Below are 17,258 nucleotides of genomic sequence, written 5' to 3' on the forward strand. Positions count from 1 at the left end.
CGCCCAGGCTAGAGTGCAGTGGTGCGATCTGGTCTCACTGCAACCTCCTCTGCCTACCGGTTCAAGCGATTCTTCTGCCTCAGCCTCCCAAGTAGCTGGGATTACAGGTGCCCACCACCACGCCCAGCTGATTTTTGTATTTTTAGTAGAGATGGGATTTCACCATGTTGGCCAGGCTGGTCTCAAACTCCTAATCTTAGGTGATCAGCCTGCCTAGGCTTCGCAAAATGCTGGCATTGCAGGTGTGAGCCACTGCGCCCTACCTGATAATGCCTTTTGTCTTCAGCTGGGCATTAAAAAGTACATTTTTAAATTAGTTTTCAGAAATTACATAATAAATGTTTGTTGATAAATTAGAGAACACAAGTAAGTGGTAGGGCTGTACAATCTGTCCATAGTTCCTTGAGATAGTCATTGCTTAGCATGTATGTTCTTTCAGATGTATAATAGGCTGGAGAAATCTCTTTTAGCAAAAAAGTATACTGTTCATATTATCGAGCAACTCTTATTATACTGTTCCTATTATCCACCTAACTTGACAGAGGCTATAGTTTAATAAAAAGAAAGAACATTCTTATTTTCCTTTTAAAAACTTACTTCTTTTTGGCTTCATTACTTTCAAACTCCCCCTAAAAGTCTCTGTTTCTGGCTTACTAGAGACCTGAAGAAAAATTACACTTCTCTCATATATTTGTTTCATGATGAAGTTTTTTTCATTTGACACCTTTTCATAACAGTATTTAATTCCACAAAATATATTTTATGCTTGTATGCTGTTTCATTGTATGGGTATGCCATAATTTATTTTTTATCCTTGCTTATTGCTGATTAAGTGGTTTTTTAATATACTATAATAAAATGATTGAATAAATGTATTTGAGCTAAATTTTGACTCATATATTTAAATTGTTAAACAAATGATGTTGGGACAAGTGATGAGCCTCTCTGAGTTAAATTAAATTAAATTAGATCCTGGCCAAACTGTATGCCCCAAAATATTTTAGATTAATGCATTGAATTTTTGTTTTGTCTTGAATGGGAGAATTATTCTAGTGTCCTCAGTAGTAAACTCATCCTGGAAGTAAGGCCCTCTAAAGGCATCAGACCATCTGTATTTGAAGATAAGCATTTAACTTAGAATGCTGAAATGTCATCTTTAAATTTTTGCTAAAATTCAGTTACTGAGCTTATCTGTTTTTCTAGAAAATCAGAGAATATGGTGATTCAAATAATCAGGAAAACAGGATCTTTGGCGTATCAAAATATTGTTAGCTGAGATGTATTCTCATTGATATATGCTTTATCTCCAGGAAAATGGATGTCTGTCTGATAGTGATATGTTTTCTCAAGCTGGATTGAGAAGTGAAGCAGCAAATGGGAACTTAGACTTTGTATTATCATTTTGTAAGTATACAACATTAGCGGTAAACTTGATAGATGTTTATTTCAGTTACTATTGAGGGCATGTAGGGTGGTTCACGCAATGAAAGCAAGGAAGGTTTATATGTTTTGTTAAAGCCAGACTGATAAAACGGTTTATGAGTTGAACTTATGGATAATTTGGAAGTAATTTTAATGTTATAAGGACATTGAATATTATATGTAATATGGTGTTAGACTGAAGGCTGGACTGGAGACCCTGAAGACGTGGATATTCTTTATAATTTGGCCACCGATTATGTGATTTAGAAGAAGTCTTCTAACCTCTCTGCTTCACTTTTACTAAACAGGGATAGTACTACCTAACGTGGGGGAGTTGTGAAAATCAAATGCGATATTGTTTCTGAAGTGTTTTTTAAACTAACATGTATTATAAAGACTTCTAGTCTTCATTAACAAAAACACAGCAAATGTTTACTAAACATTTTTAAATGCTAGCATGCTTTATAATGCTCATCACATGTTAATACAATTATCTCCATTGATAGATGACTAAAGGCATAGAGACGTTAAATGATTTGCCCAAGGTTAGTGATTTGAACCAGAAGTAAGATGTTCAGACTTTAGCTTTGTTCTTTTCACCATACTGCACTTTATTTTATTTTATTTTATGTATTTTTGAGACACAGTCTCACTCTGTCACCTAGGCTGGAATGCAGTGGTGCGAACTTGGCTCACTGCATCCTCTGCCTCCTGAGTTGAAGCGATTCTCCTGCCTCAGCCTCCCGAGTAGCTGGGATTATAGGCACATGCCACTATGCCCAGCTAATTTTTTGTATTTTTAGTAGAGACAGAGTTTCACCACTCCTGACCACAAGTGATCCGCCTGCCTCAGCCTCCCAGAGTGCTGGGATTAACAGGTGTGAGCCACTGCGCCTGACCTGTATTTTATTTTTAATTAATAAATAAGACGTTCTTAAGAGACCTTATTTTTTAACACGTCCATGGTGTTGCTTGACAGTTTTTCAGATCTTCTGAAAAATATGTCATTTACAAACAAAACACAGACATAATTAATTTTTAGCTCCCTAAAATGTTAACAGTTAAGCTCTCATTAATGTTATATTCAAACTGTATAGGTGGAACCTTTATACCAACCAGGTTATTGGTATGTATTACTTGTGCATGTCGCTTAAAATATTTGTTGTAATATCGTAAGGGAAAGGCAAAGTGTCCAGTATGAAAAATGGTGACTTTTGTAGTTATTTGAGTCAAATATTGAGTATTATTGCTGGCTGCTATCTGAGTGTATTGATTTTGCCTTCCACTCTGTATACTATATAGATTTTCCAATCTGACAAGAAGAAAACAGAGAAGCATTAGCAGAGGAATCTGGGCTCACGAGGTGGATCCATGAGAGCTGCCTTTTCCTTTTATCATATCATCCATTCCACTTCGTTGTCAACCTCTTGATTTTTCAGGCTTGTTTGTTGCTAAGGAAACTAGATGCTTTTTGTCAGCAGCCTTCCTAGCTGAGATGTTTCTGGTCATCTTTTTAATGAATAAAAACTTGACAATATTCTGTAGAATACTATTTTGAATAGTATAAAAACGAATTTTCAAGAGGTTGTTTATTAGATTTAAAAAAGAAAAATGCCAAGAAGTTTGCCAAGTATTTGAGCTTTTCCTGTCAGTGCCTTCTACTCTAGCTTTGATTTACAAGTCTTTGAAGAGCGGTTCGTTCTATGATTGCTGGTACGTGCTTTAGGCAGCTCTTAGGAATGCACGACTGGTTACTACATCACAGGAAATGTCAGGTAGTAGAGAACAGTAAATGGACTATCTTGATTAAGTTTTGGAGTAGTAGAGAACATTTTCCCACTTGTGTTTGTAGGCATGGAAAATTAATTTGATCACATAAAATTAAAAGCTGCTGAGAGGCATGTGGTGGTGATCCCTTTAAAATTCCTTGAGTGACTCAGTGCAGGTCATTTTAAAAGTGACTTTTAGATTTTCAAATGCTATAAAAGCACTGAGAAACTTAGGCTCCTTGTTCAAGGAATATAGCAGCTGATCTAAAACAATTCTCCTTATGTGTGTGGGTTAATTTGTTATTTTTGGGGAGATGAACACTTAAAATGGGCCATGACTTTTCCCATGGGATTTTTCTTTAATGAAACCAGGTACCTTAACCTTCACTTAAACTGTATTTATTGTCTTCAGAATTTGCTTCTACTATGAATTCCCCTCTAATCCCATCCTTTTTGTATTATTCAGTAGCCACATTACATTTATAGTGAAAAGATTAACTCTATTACTTATAACATGGTCCCATTTTAGTACAATTACAGGGAAAAATAAATTCAGGGAATGCCTACTGTGATCTCATCCCTTGCTAGTTTGGCAAGGGTTATGTGAAGAGTCAGTGTAAGGTGTGATTCTTACACAATGGCAAATCAGGCTTATAATGTCAGCATTGAAACATACAAGGTTGTAGACTGTTAAATGTCAAAATGAGTAGTAGAGCAAACAAATACTCAGAAAAGTGAAAGATCAATAGAAGTCAATAACATAACGGATGTATGACCTATTTTATTATTACTTTAGGTGGTTACTCTTGTGTGAGTGCAGGTCATTGATCATAGTGGAAAATGAAATGAGAAAGTATGAATGGTTCAACAGAACCCAACACCTCTCCGAGAAAAGAATTTTTCCTCTCATGTGCTGTCTTTAAAGAACAAGTCCTGTAGGGTATTACAGTCTCTCTCTTCATGGTGCCACCATGTCCAACAACATACAGCCTCAGTGTGTGTACCAGGCTGACTCTGAGTCTGCTGGTATGTTAGTAATTGCCATTTATAGGAAAGGATATTTATAAATTAATTAGTTGTATATATTCATGAAAATTAAAAATACATTAAAAGGGTAGCTTATATTGCAGATATATATTACTGCATTGTCTAATTTTGTATGAAAACATTTTTATTTTTTAAATACAATTTCGAAAATGAAAACTAAAAGGTATTGATATAAATATGTTTTCAATTTGATAATACAGGGTTTTTAAATTTGTTTGGTCTGAGATTTAACGATGGTCATTTTCTTTTGCAGTGAAATCAAATACATTGCCTATCTCGCTGCAGTCTATAAGAAGTAGCCTACTGCTAGGCTTCAGGAGGTAAGATGATCAACTTAAATGTTCCTTGCCTGAACATGGACTGATTTCTCCTGTCCTTTTGACTTATTGCATGAGGAAAAATACAAATATTCTTATCTTTCAGTGTACATTCAGTTTACCTGAAATAACCTTTGCCTGTTTAATTTTTTCTTTTAAGTCATTGAATTAAATTGAGGCAGCTTTGTGTCATCTTTTCTGAGAAATGCACACAGGTTTGGTAAAGATCCTGTTTCCAGGAAGAAAATCCTGTTTCAAAATGGCAAGTTGGAGTTACAGACCAATTTGCATATGTATGTTCAGCTTATTCTTTGAGCATTTAATTGCAAGGTGACTTTTATACAGTAAAGTATCATTCTCCCCTTCTGTGTGCTCAGAGAATGTTAATGACCTTGCCCTTCCAATTTTGTTATTTTGAAAATAGATAAACATAAAAGCTGAAAGAATAGTAAAAGGGAATACTCCCATACCACCCTTTTTTATTTGATTTGTTTTTTTGAGACGGAGTCTTGCTCTGTCGCCCAGGCTGCAATGCAGTGGTGTGATCCTGGCTCACTGCGACGTCCGCCTCCTGGGTTCAGGTGATTTTCCTGCCTCAGCCTCCTGAGTAGCTGGGACTACCAGTGCCCACCACCACGCCTGGCTAAGTTTTGTATTTTTAGTAGAGATGGGGTTTCACCATGTTGGCCAGGTTGGTCTCGAACTCCTGACCTCAGGTGATTCACCTGCCTCGGCCTCCCAAAGTGCTGGGTTTACAGGCATGAGCCACTGTGCCCATCCTCTGTAATACCCTTTGTGTAGATTTGCCAGTTGTTAATATTTTGCCGTGTCTACTTTGTCTCATACCCTCTTTCTCTACACAGAAAGTACTTACACACACACACACAGACACACACACACACACGTTTTTTTCTTTTTGGCTGAACCACTTGAAGTTGTAGGCATAATGACACTGGATCTTTCAGCATATTTCTCTTAAGAATAAAGTCATCATCTCTAAAATCACAACATCAGTATCACTCTTAAAAAATTAACAATACTGTACCACCATCTGATATATGTAGTCCATGTTCAGATTTTCCCACTTTAACAAGTTTCCTTTATAGATGTTTCACTTTTTGACTGAGGAGTCAATTAAATTGATGCATTGGATTTGATTGCTACATCTCTTTATTATCTTAATTCAGAACAATTTCCTTAGCTGTTTTGTTTGTTTTTTAATATCACTGGTTTTTGTTTTGTTTTGTTTTTTAAGAGCCCAGGCTGGAATGTCTCTTCCACATTTTGTATTTTTCTGTTTTTTTTTTTTTTTTTTCCCCCATGGTGAGACTCAGATTAAGCATTTTTAGCAAGAGTACTTCATGGGTGATGGGCACGTCTTACAATGTATCACATCAACAGATATAAAGGCAGGTGTGCAATAATGATGCCACCACCAAAGTTTGATCACTTGGTTAAGATGGTGATTCGCACATCTCTCTTGCAGAGGCCCCTTGTCCACTTTGTAATTACTAAGAAGACTATGGGGTGGTAATTTGAGACTGTGTCTACCCTGTTTTTCCATTACTTTTCCCTCCTTGGTTTTAGCAGCCATTGGTAATCCTTGTTGAATCAGTTATTGGTAGTTAACACAAGAATGAGTTTCTTTTTTTGAGATAGGGTCTTGCTGTGTCCCCAAGGCCAGAGTGCAGTGGGTTAATCAGCCTACTGCAGCCTTTACCTCCCAGGCTCAAGCGATCCTCCCATCTTAGCCTCCCGAGCAGCTGGGACTATGGGCGCATGCCACCATGCCTGGCTGATTTTTAAAATTTTTTTGTAGAGACGGGATCTCACTATGTTGCCCAGGTTATTCTGTTGAGAGAAGCAGTGTAGCACAGTGATTCATAATTTTCTCTTCTTTTTTTTTTTTTTTTGAGACAGAGTCTTGCTCTGTCACCCAGGCTGCAGTGCAGTGGTACGAACATGGCTCACTGCAGCCTCCAAATCCTGAGCTCAAGTAATCCTCCTGCTTCAGGCTCCCATTTAGCCAAGACTACAGGTGTGCACTACCACGCCCAGCTAATTTTAAAATTTTTTTGTGGAGATGGAGTCTCACCGTGTTGCCCAGGCTGGTCTTGAACTCCTGGCCTCAGGTGATCCTGCCACCTCTGCCTCCCAAGGTGCTGGTATTGCAGGTGTGAGCCACTGCACCTGCCGCCCTAACCTTTTTTGATTCATTGATCTCTTTGAGAATTTGTTGGAAGCTATGGCTCATCTTTCCCTACAAAAGATGCATATTATAAAATTATGACTATAATTTAATGGAGTTCATGAAGTACTTTCCCTCTCCCTATAAAAACCCGTATCGTGGAAGCCAAAATTAAGAGCCTGGAGTGTATCCTTCCATGCTTTTCTCTGTATAGAAGCAGAGACCTGTAAGAGGTGTTTGAAGTTTTGCTTTGTTTTGTTTAAACAAAAGTAATATATCATACTTTACATACTACTCATCTTTATTTTTCACTTAACAACACTACATGAACATCTCTTAGTCTACTGATATAAATCTAAGCATTTATATCTGGAGGGGATTCCATGGTAGGGCTATACCATAAATTTTCAATCACTCCTTTATTAATGGACTCAGATTCCTTCTAATTTTTGCCACTACCAAAACAAAGTGGTACATTAAATATTATGTCCATGTATATGTGTGTTTGTGCACATGCATGCACGTGTGTACATATATATTATGTATACATTAGTTTATCCCCCCTCAGTGGCTAGAATGTAAAAAAGAGACGTCTGTTTTCAACAGTGTATGTATTCTTTAATAGCTACTACTATACTACTTTCCAGAAAAAGTTGTATTAGCCCATACTTAGATTAGCAATTCACACTTCTACCAGCAATGTATGAGAGTACCCACTTCCTGTAAACTTACAAGTATTAGACATTACAATGCTTTTTAATTTTGGCCAAGCTGATGGATGACAAATGACATCTTAATGTATAATTTTCAATTTGCGTCTTCCTAACTATTAAGCAGGGTTAGAGCATACTTATTGGCCATTTGGATTTCTTCTATGAAATAACCTATTTAAATTTTTTGCCAGTTTTCTACTAGGTCATACAATTTTTCTTGTCAATTTGTAAGGTATTGCATTTGAGGGATATTTATCTATACACTATCACATGTGAAATATGTTTTTTTTTAAACCTTGTTGCAGAGATGAGAGAGAAATGTAAGGATAAGATCTTGGATAGTTACTGGAAGGAGTCAAAGGAGTTTGTAGTCAGTGTCGCAAGTTACAGAGATGTAGGAGAGATAGCCCTATAAAAAGAGGGTGTTCAGTTTGGTATTTGGAAAAGTTACTGAGTTTTTTTCTTTTCAAAATGGAGATGAGGTCTCGCTGTGTTGCCCAGGGTGGTGTTAAATTCCTGGGCTCAAGTGAACCCCCAGCCTTGGCCTCCCAAAGTGCTGGGATTACAGGCATGAACCACCGGCCTGGCCATTATTGAGTATCTTTAAGAGAAGAGTTTTGATACTATTGTAGTGGAAGAAGCCCAGCTAGAAGCTCTGAGAATCTTGGTGTCTTTGTTTTGTTTTTAGTGATTGGATTATGTATACTATAACTGAATTTATGTGTGCTTTCAGATTATATATATTTTTATTTGAATAGATAACATTAAAAATATTGGAAAATGGATTAGCTTATCTTTAAACCACACCAAGCTAGGTGCTTTGCGTCTCCCCTGACTTAAATCCTTTTTGGTGCTTTCCCTATTTGTTAGCATCTAAAATTTTTAATTGATTCCTGGGTTTAAAACTAGCCACAGATTGGTCATTTTTTTAACTTTCCACTTTAAAGTTAGATAAAATGTTTAAATATGTTTAACAAAGGGGACACTACCCAGGAGCCTCCAGTATTTGCACAGTTGCAAATCTGTCTTTATTCTTGACATAGTAAAAATAAGTTTAAGCGGATTCCTTCCAGGAACATATTTCAACATGTAAGTCCTAAAACTGTATACCATTGGTTAATTTTTCTTATTGTAGATAAAGAAAAATCGTAGGTTGTGGTAACTTGGCATTTTGCATAAGAATATGTGCCTAATTCAGAGCACTTGTGTGACTACAGGTGATTTCTTTCTTCTACTCCAAAAACTAGTCTTCGTAACTATGAATGTTTATAGAAGGTACTCGGTCTTCTGACAAGGTTGGGGAAGGGATGAATCAGGGCAGGAGCTGCAGAGAAATTGCTGAGAGGCATATTGAGTTTGTAGAGGGGAAGGGAAGGGTTTTTCAGGCCGAGGCATTGAGGCTGAGAGAACAGTGGTTCTGGGGAAGTGTAAGTAGATTGGTAGTAGCTTAAGAAACTATGAAATAATTACAAGAAATAAAGCCAAAATGGTAGCCCAGGGGTCTTTATGAGTAGTCTCATTCTAAGTTAGGATATTGGGACCTTGAGTCACATGGCTTCGAGCCATTGAAAGGTTTACATGATGAAGTTAAGATTGACAGATATTCAAAGGGGAGAGTACAGGTAAAGGTAAATGGGACAGGAAAGATCAGGAGATCATTCACAATTTATGGGATCCTTTTAGGGGACTATGGAATTTCCAGTTGAAGGTATTTTACATCGCCTTACCAAAGGCTACCATCGCCTTATCAAAAGCTGAGATTGATCTCAACAGACATATGGGGTTAACCTTTTCTGCAAACCTCTTCTTCAAACAGGAAGAAAAGTGTAAATGGAATTAGGTATAGAGAAAGCAGTATCTTTTCTTAAATGCCGCTTGCTCACAAACTTCATTTGGTTGTGGGCAGAAGAGAAGACAAGCATTTGTCTTTCCATTGTTCATATTAGACAATGGAGACATTGAAATGTTCATTAACTTGCCATGATCACATGGTATGTAAAACATCAATAAAATGTAGTACCCTGACTTAAATGAGTTTTACCTAAAATTAGTTAGTTTATTAAATAGCAAATGCCGAAGCTCATAGCCAAACTGCCTGGGTTCAAAATGACTCCACTATTTTATTCCTTTGGAGAACCTGGAAATTTAATTTTTTCTTTTTTATTGTGAACTATGTTATACATTCAGAGGCATAACTAAAACTTAAATGTACCACATAAAAAAGATAAACCAAATACGTGGTACCCACCTCTGAGACCAGGACATAGAATGTCAGTGGGATCCTAAAAGCCTCTTGTGCGCTCCTTCTCAATCCCATAATGCCTTCCCCTGCTGTTGAGGTGCCTGCTTTTGAGGCTTGTGTATATCATTCCCTTGCTTCCCTAAATAATTAGGCCACTTTTATCTAACCCCCAAGCAATATATAATTTAGTTTGGAAAGAGTGATTAACAAACAGAAACCTGGCAATAAGGAAGAAGCAACACTGCCAGGAAATATAGTCTGAATACTCTTGGGTTAGGGTCTGGCTTCAGTTTTGCTAAAAGTTTGCAAAAGACCCTTCTAGGGAAGTCAGTGGGCAAGGTCATGCATGAGTGAGTCCTGAGAAAGAGGATGAATTTACCATATTTGGGAAGTCTGTGGCTAAATACTAGGCATCTAGCAGAAGTATCTACAGATACTTAAATGTGTTCTGCACCTAAACTCATTTCCTCAAACTTTCAGGAATATGTCAGAGTAGAACACTTCTGTGGGTGAAATGAATGTTGTCAGTCTGTCCAAGCAGCAGGGCATGAAAGGCAGAGGAAGTATTGTATCATTACGTGGTCAAAACAATACAGATAATGTAGATCCATTGTTACCTTAGGTTAAAAAAGAGATATAGTGACAGACACCTTGGTGGTGAGGGCCCACACTCTGGACTGGTTAGTTGCTTTCCTTCACTGGGTTCTCACTACCTTTTCATCCAGGAGATTCTCTTTTGTTCTTTTCTTCCAAGTTGAATCTTTTCGCTTTCTGTATCTGATACTTTTCCTTTTTCTTAGTTTAGTCTTTCTATAGAGGACAACCTTCAGTAGCTTCTTAAGAAAAAGCATATGGAAGGTAAATTTTTTTGAGACCTTGAATACGTGTATTCTAGCCTCAGATACGATTGATAGTTTGCCTACATACAGAATTCTGAGTTGGAAATAATTTGTGTTTAGAATTTTGAAGGTATTGCTCCATGTTTTCTTTACAGTGTTACTGTTGAAAGATTTAAGCCATTCTGATTCCTGACCCTTTATATGTGACTTTTTTTGTTGTTGTTGAGAAGGAGTCTCGCTCTGTCGCCCAGGGTGGAGTGCAGTGGCGGGATCTCAGCTCACTGCAAGCTCTGCCTCCTGGGTTAACGCCATTCTCCTGCCTCAGCCTCCCGAGTAGCTGGGACTACAGGCGCCCGCTACCACACCCGGCTAATTTTTTGTATTTTTAGTAGAGACGCGGTTTCACCATGTTGGCCAGGATAGTCTCGATCTGTTAACCTCGTGATCCACCCGCCTCCCAAAGTGCTGGGATTACAGGCGTGAGCCACTGCGCCCTGCCGACTTATTTTTATAGAACGTCCTCTGAAAGTTTGTAGAATCTTCCCTTTATCGCTATTGTTTTGACATTTGACAATTAAGCAACTTACTTATCTCTGGAAATTTGTGTATCTTCATTTTATCATTAGTATTCTGGAATTTCTAGAATGATTTTTGGAAGTCTCTAGAATCTTCTGGAACTTGTGAAGAATCTCTTGACCACTAGTGTTCTGACCTTTCACTATAGAGCAACCTTATGTATGAGTTTTTTTTGTTTTTTTTTTTTTTTAATGTATTTTGTCAATTGTGCTGGATGCTCAGTGGCTCCTCTTAATCTGGCCATTCATATCCCTTGGCCCTGGAAAATTTTAGTTTTAGAAATAATTTTTTCTCTCTTTCTGAAACTCTTAGACTGGTGCTTTCTTTTTTTCTCCTTCGCTTTTCTTGGTTCTTAGTTTCCACTTTCTGTGATATTTCTTCAACCTTATCTTCTACCTTTTCTGTTGAATTTTTTCTTTCTGCTATCACTTTTTTATCTCTTTTGCATTGTCGAAGTGTTTCTTTTGTAAAATAACATCTTACTGTCTCATAGATATCAAGTCTTTATCTCTCATAGGAATTTTTTTCTTTTCTGTTTTTTTTTTTATTTGAGGCAAGGTCTGGCTCTACTGCCCGGGCTGGAGTGCAGTGGTGTGATCTTGGCTCACTGCAACGTCAACCTCCCAAGTTCAAGCAACTCTCCTGCCTCAGCCTCCCAAGTAGCTGGGACTACAGGTGTGTGCCACCACACCTGGCTAATTTTTGTATCTTTTGTAGAGATGGAGTTGCTCCATGTTGCCCAGGCTGGTCTTGAACTTGTGAGCTCAAGCTGTCTGGCTGCCTCGGCCTTCCGAAGTGCTCGGATTACAGGCGTGAGCCACCGCACCTGGCCTCTCATAGGAAATATAGTAATAGTTTTCTTCCTTCTTCATGCTTATTGTCTGCTGTCTCCAAGTTTGTGTGAGTGTGTACTGTTTTCCCTTTTTCCCCCCTAAATGTCTGGGAATCCTTAAAAGTAGGAAATGTAAAAAGCCATCCGAAGCTCTGAGTTTGTTAGTGGGGTGTGTTGACTTGATGCCTTGTTCTAGGGATAGCTAAGTGGCTGTTGAGATTGTCATTGTATCTTTGTGTCTTTCTTCGTAGGCTGGGGCATTCCCCAATGAAAAGTCTTCAGGACACTGCATGAGGGAGAGTACTAGGGACTCCTGTGTTTATCGTGTAGGGTGTATAGTTACTTAATTCTCAGTTCTCCAGGGATTGACTGTTTTACCCTCCAGAGAAGAATCCTCCAGATGTCTGCTGCTGCTGTTGGAGAGAGGGGTGTAGCCTCCCAGCTGTGGAGCTGAGGGAGAGGATCTAAGGGACCTTCTCAGTGTAGTCTCCTTTCTTCTACCTTGGTAATGGAGATTTTATTATATAAGTTTGCTTCCAGATTTCTTCGCTGATGTCTTGAGATTTGACATTCTCTTTACTACTAAATTGGTTAACCACTGCTCTGTCTGCTTTTAACCTGTAATATTTATTTCTAGTTACCTGTACTTCCCAGTTATTTTATGTGTCATTGAAAAAATCTTTTTATTGCGGTGGGGTATTGGAAAGGAGCAAATTTCGATGCAAATTGATAGTCTCGCGCCCACAGCTAACTCAGAAAATGCCTGCATAAGTTTTAAAACTACTTTGCTCCTCAGTTTCTTTATCTTTATAATGGCTCTGATAGTTGTGCTTAAAGTGAAGATTTTATGACCGTTAAATAAGTTAAAGTGCTTAGAAAACTGCTTAATGCATTCGTGAGTGCTCAGAAAATACTAGTTCTTATTAGTGTGTGCCAAGGGCTACAAATGCTACATAATGGACCATTCAGATATGAACAGGAAACTTCCTACCCCAGCGTTGTTCACAATACGAAAGTAAGAAAGCAACTGTAAACTAGTCTTTGTAACTATGAATGTTTATAGAAGGTACTCAGTCTTCTGCCAAGGTTGGGGAAGGGATGAATCAGGGCAGGATCTGCAGAGAAATTGCTGAGATGCATATTGAGTTTGTAGAGGGGAAGGGAAGGGTTTTTCAGGCCGAGGCTTTGAGGCTGAGAGAACAGTGGTTCTGGGGAAGTGTAAGTAGATTGGTAGTAGCTTAAGAAACTATGAAATAATTACAAGAAATAAAGCCAAAATGGTAGCCCAGGGGTCTTTATGAGTAGTCTCATTCTAAATTAGGATATTTGGATCTTGAGTCACATGGCTTCGAGCCATTGAAAGGTTTACATGATGAAGTTAAGATTGACAGATATTCAAAGGGGAGAGTACAGGTAAAGGCAGATAGGGGGACAGGAAACATTAGGAGATCATTCACAATTTATGGGACTGTGGAATTTCCAGTTGAAGGTATTTTACATCGCCTTACCAAATTTGTTTCCTCTTCTGGGAAACAAAGAACTTAAATACGTACATGCAGGATTGTCTTTAAGATAAAAAATATAATGCACTTAGAACCTAGTACAAAGTCTGGGTCACTTTTAAGGGGCATGTAGGGAAGGACAGTTCCTGAAAGAGATTAAGTAGCATCTAGCAGATAATGGCTAACAACAACAGAAATTCCAAAACTTAGTGAAAGAGGACCAAAAAAATGTTAGTTGAATTTTGAATTTAAAATCACTGGTAATTTTAGCATAAGTAGTTTCAGTGGAGTTTGGGGCCGGAAGTCAGATTGCACTGGTTTGGGCACTGGTAACTATTCCTTACAACAGCTTGGTTTTGAAGGATACTGTATATTTTTGTTTTGGTTTCAAACTTGTGGCATTCACCATGAAGCTTCATATTCAAAGTAGTGCTTTTAGTCATTTTCAGTTGTTTTAGGTATATGTGAAATTTTGAAAGTTTATCTCCATGCCTTCCTTAGGTACTTCATGCCAGGTTTGAGGGCAGCTTAATATCCAGTTGTTTTTTTTTTTTTTCTTTTGAGACGGAATTTCGCTCTTGTTGCCCAGGCTGGAGTGCAGTGTCGCGATCTTGGCTCACCGCAACCTCCGCCTCCCGGTTTCAAGCGATTCTCCTGCCTCAGCCTCCCGAGTAGCTGGGATTACTGGCATGCGCCACCACGCCTGGCTAATTTTGTATTTTTAGTAGAGATGGGGTTTCTCCATGTTAGTCAGGCTGGTCTTGAACTCCCGACCTCAGGTGATCTACCCACCTCAGCCTTCCAAAGCGCTGTGATTACAGGCGTGAGCCACCACACCCAGCCTTAACTATTTTTTATTTGACAGTAAGTTGATACTTTGATAAAAATATATGGTTAAAGTAAATTTTAAAAATAAATAAATAAGCCCAGCTTACTAATGTTGAGAGTTAAAATAGAAGTACAAAATTTAGACTGGACATGGTATGTGTTTATTTTTTTATTTTGGAATTTTTAAACCTTCACAAAAGTAGAGCTCCCATGTACCCATCCCCCAGCTTTAACAGCCAAGATTTTGGCAGTCCTGTTTTACCATTCCCCTTCTCTTTCTTTCCTGGACTATTAAAAATAACTATGGATCTTTGTCATCTACCCATAAATACTTCAGTATATATCTCAGAAGTTACTTGAAATAAAACAACATAACCACCATAATATCATACCTGACAAAATTAATCCTAGTTGATAATCAGAATTCATCAAATGCCCAGATGGGTCCGGGATACAGCAAAGGAACCATGGCAAGTTTTACCACTTAATATTATGCACTTTGGCACATTAGCCCCTCACTTTCTTGCAAACTCTGATTTTTCTCTACTTTCCTTGTCCTATTTTTCAAATGTGGTAGGCTACTGGCAAGTTAAGATTCCTTGGAATTAAAGCTCTTTGTAGCCTAACCAAAAAAGATACCTAATTTTTATCTTATTTTACTGTATTTTATTCTTCACTGTTATAGCTTCAAGTTATCCCCTGCTGGAAGACCACATGACTGATACTCTGTCTTCTCAGGGAATTATATTTAAAGGCACATTAGTTTTGATCACCCGGTCCAGGTGTTGGGATTTCTCCATTGTGTAGTAACTATTTTTCCCATTACAAGTAACAAGCAATCTGTGGGCAGTCACTTTGAGACTCACTGTATCTCCCAGGCTGGAGTGCAGTGGCGCGATCTCGGCTCACTGCAACCTCCGCTTCCCGGGTTCAGGCAATTCTCCTGCCTCAGCCTCCCGAGTAGCCTGGATTACAGGCATCCACCAACACTCCCGGCTAATTTTTCTACTTCTAGTGGAGACGGGGTTTCACCATGTTGGCCAGGCTGGTCTCAAACTCCTGACCTCAGATGATCCACCTGCCTTGGCCTCCCAAAGTGCTGGGATTGCAGGTGTGAGCCACCAGGCCTGGCCTTTTTTGAATATTTGAGATGGGTGAGTGTCAGCCTTTCTAAATTACCTTTGTCCTGAAAATTCATCCTGATACAGCAAACATTTATTTACTTATTAATTTTAATACTTTGATCTGTACATATTACAAGTATGCATATACTTGAAAATAAACCTGGGTTTATTTTCGATCCTTTGCTGCCCTCTGCAGGTCTATGAATATAAATCTTTGGAGCGAGGTAAGTCCCTCTAATATTGCAAATCATAAGGTGCTTTTAACGTTACAAGCCAATACCATAGGTTATGTAATAATTTTTATCATGAAACCTATATTTGGTTTTCTACTAAAATTTTGCTGGCAGAGTTAATGTTGAAAAATAATAGTTATGTGTGTCTTTTAGTGTTTGTGAATCCAATTGATAAGAATCCAATGGGAGGAGGGAGAGGATCAGGAAGAATAACTAATGGATGCTGGGCTTAATACCTGGGTGATGGGATGATCTGTGCAGCCGACCACCATGGCACACGTTTACCGATGTAACAAACCTGCACATCCTGCACATGTACCCCTGAACTTAAAATAAAAGTTGGAAATTAAAAAAAAAAAAGAATCCATGAGAATAGACACTTTAATCTTTAGACCCCTTTTGTTTTAGTCTCATTAAGATGAATGGAAATTGTTATTAAATATCTAAAAAATGTAAGTTATTTAGCAGTTCAGTATATTTTACTTTATATTTCAGTAAAACTTAATATAAAATGAGGAAACCAGTGCATTGTCAACAGGACCAAAAACAATATAATGAGGAATAATATTGGTCAATAATTCCTATAAGCTCTTTTCTATTTATAACAATTCATTCAGAGTGATGTTTATATATCAATTTATAAATCAGTTTAGAGTCTTTCTGTGTGACATTTCACAAAACATTGCAGTTTTCCTTCAACATGGGTTTGTTTTTGTTTTTAAAAGACAAACCTATTATTTAAAAACAAAACAATCTCCTTGGCGGGTTGGGGTGGTTTTGAATTACTGTGATATAGAATAATACCTTACTGGGGAGAGGTTTTATTATTTCAAGAATTCAGTTTCAGATTGTATTTGTTCTTGTTTGCTTCTCTTGCTGCAATGCACGAATTTTCTGTCTTACCAGATAACAGAATTGTTGTACAAGGATGGACGTTATTGCCAGGAGCCTCGAGGACCAACGGGTAGCGTTTCAATTTCGATGATTGTAACTTATCCACAAATCCATTTTTCTGTGTAATGATGGGTTAGGAGGATTACAGTAGTAAATACTTTATTTTTTAAAGTGGAATTTGAAAACATTTGGTTATAAATCTTTATGTTGATTACAACATTTTGAGATCTAAAGTGTTTGATTTTGTTATAATTATTTTTTCTAAAGACGGGGTTGGGAGGCTTTTTCTTTTCAGATATTGGGGAAATGTTTCTTCTAACACCTATGGAAATAGGCTTAAAAATCAGTGATTCTTAGTATTTATGTGCTTTTAATGTTTTGCAGGTGTAGTTAATTTTAAACATAAAATGTAGCGAAGGTTCTTGTGGATTTCCACTTAAATGTAATTTATTGCCCCAAATACATTGTTTTGACATTTAATGATTTTCATTTTTCATGTAATGAAGCTAGACTATATAGTTTTCTGTAAGATGGTACCCCTCTTGAAAGTTTACATTTCTATCCTAGGTATTATTGTAACATGGCCCTATACATTTTATGCTTGAATGCAAAGGAAAATTACTGTTGTTACAAAACATCTTTGTTAATCTTGGTTTTTCATTGGCTAATAGGCAGCTCTCCACAGGATTACTGTATTTGCTTATTAAAATTGTTTAACTTTCTTTACTCAAC

At 37.6% G+C, this 17,258-nt stretch overlaps 1 protein-coding gene across 3 annotated transcripts in view; it reads left to right on the plus strand.

Annotated features, from left to right (window-relative positions):
- Positions 1-17,258, plus strand: part of LRPPRC (leucine rich pentatricopeptide repeat containing) — a 108,132-nt gene that overhangs the window by 34,425 nt on the left and 56,449 nt on the right. For all 3 annotated transcript variants that reach the window (XR_010149549.1, XR_010149550.1, XM_001143797.7), the window contains exons 13-16: positions 1,311-1,404; positions 4,492-4,558; positions 15,596-15,623; positions 16,539-16,596. Coding sequence is in view for 1 of the 3 variants with exons in the window: in XM_001143797.7 (XP_001143797.4) it covers positions 1,311-1,404; positions 4,492-4,558; positions 15,596-15,623; positions 16,539-16,596 (247 nt within the window). In the remaining 2 variants the exon portion in view is untranslated. The remainder of the gene's footprint in view (positions 1-1,310; positions 1,405-4,491; positions 4,559-15,595; positions 15,624-16,538; positions 16,597-17,258) is intronic.

Source organism: Pan troglodytes, chromosome 12 (assembly GCF_028858775.2).
Source record: "Pan troglodytes isolate AG18354 chromosome 12, NHGRI_mPanTro3-v2.0_pri, whole genome shotgun sequence".
Classification (NCBI taxonomy): domain Eukaryota; kingdom Metazoa; phylum Chordata; class Mammalia; order Primates; family Hominidae; genus Pan; species Pan troglodytes.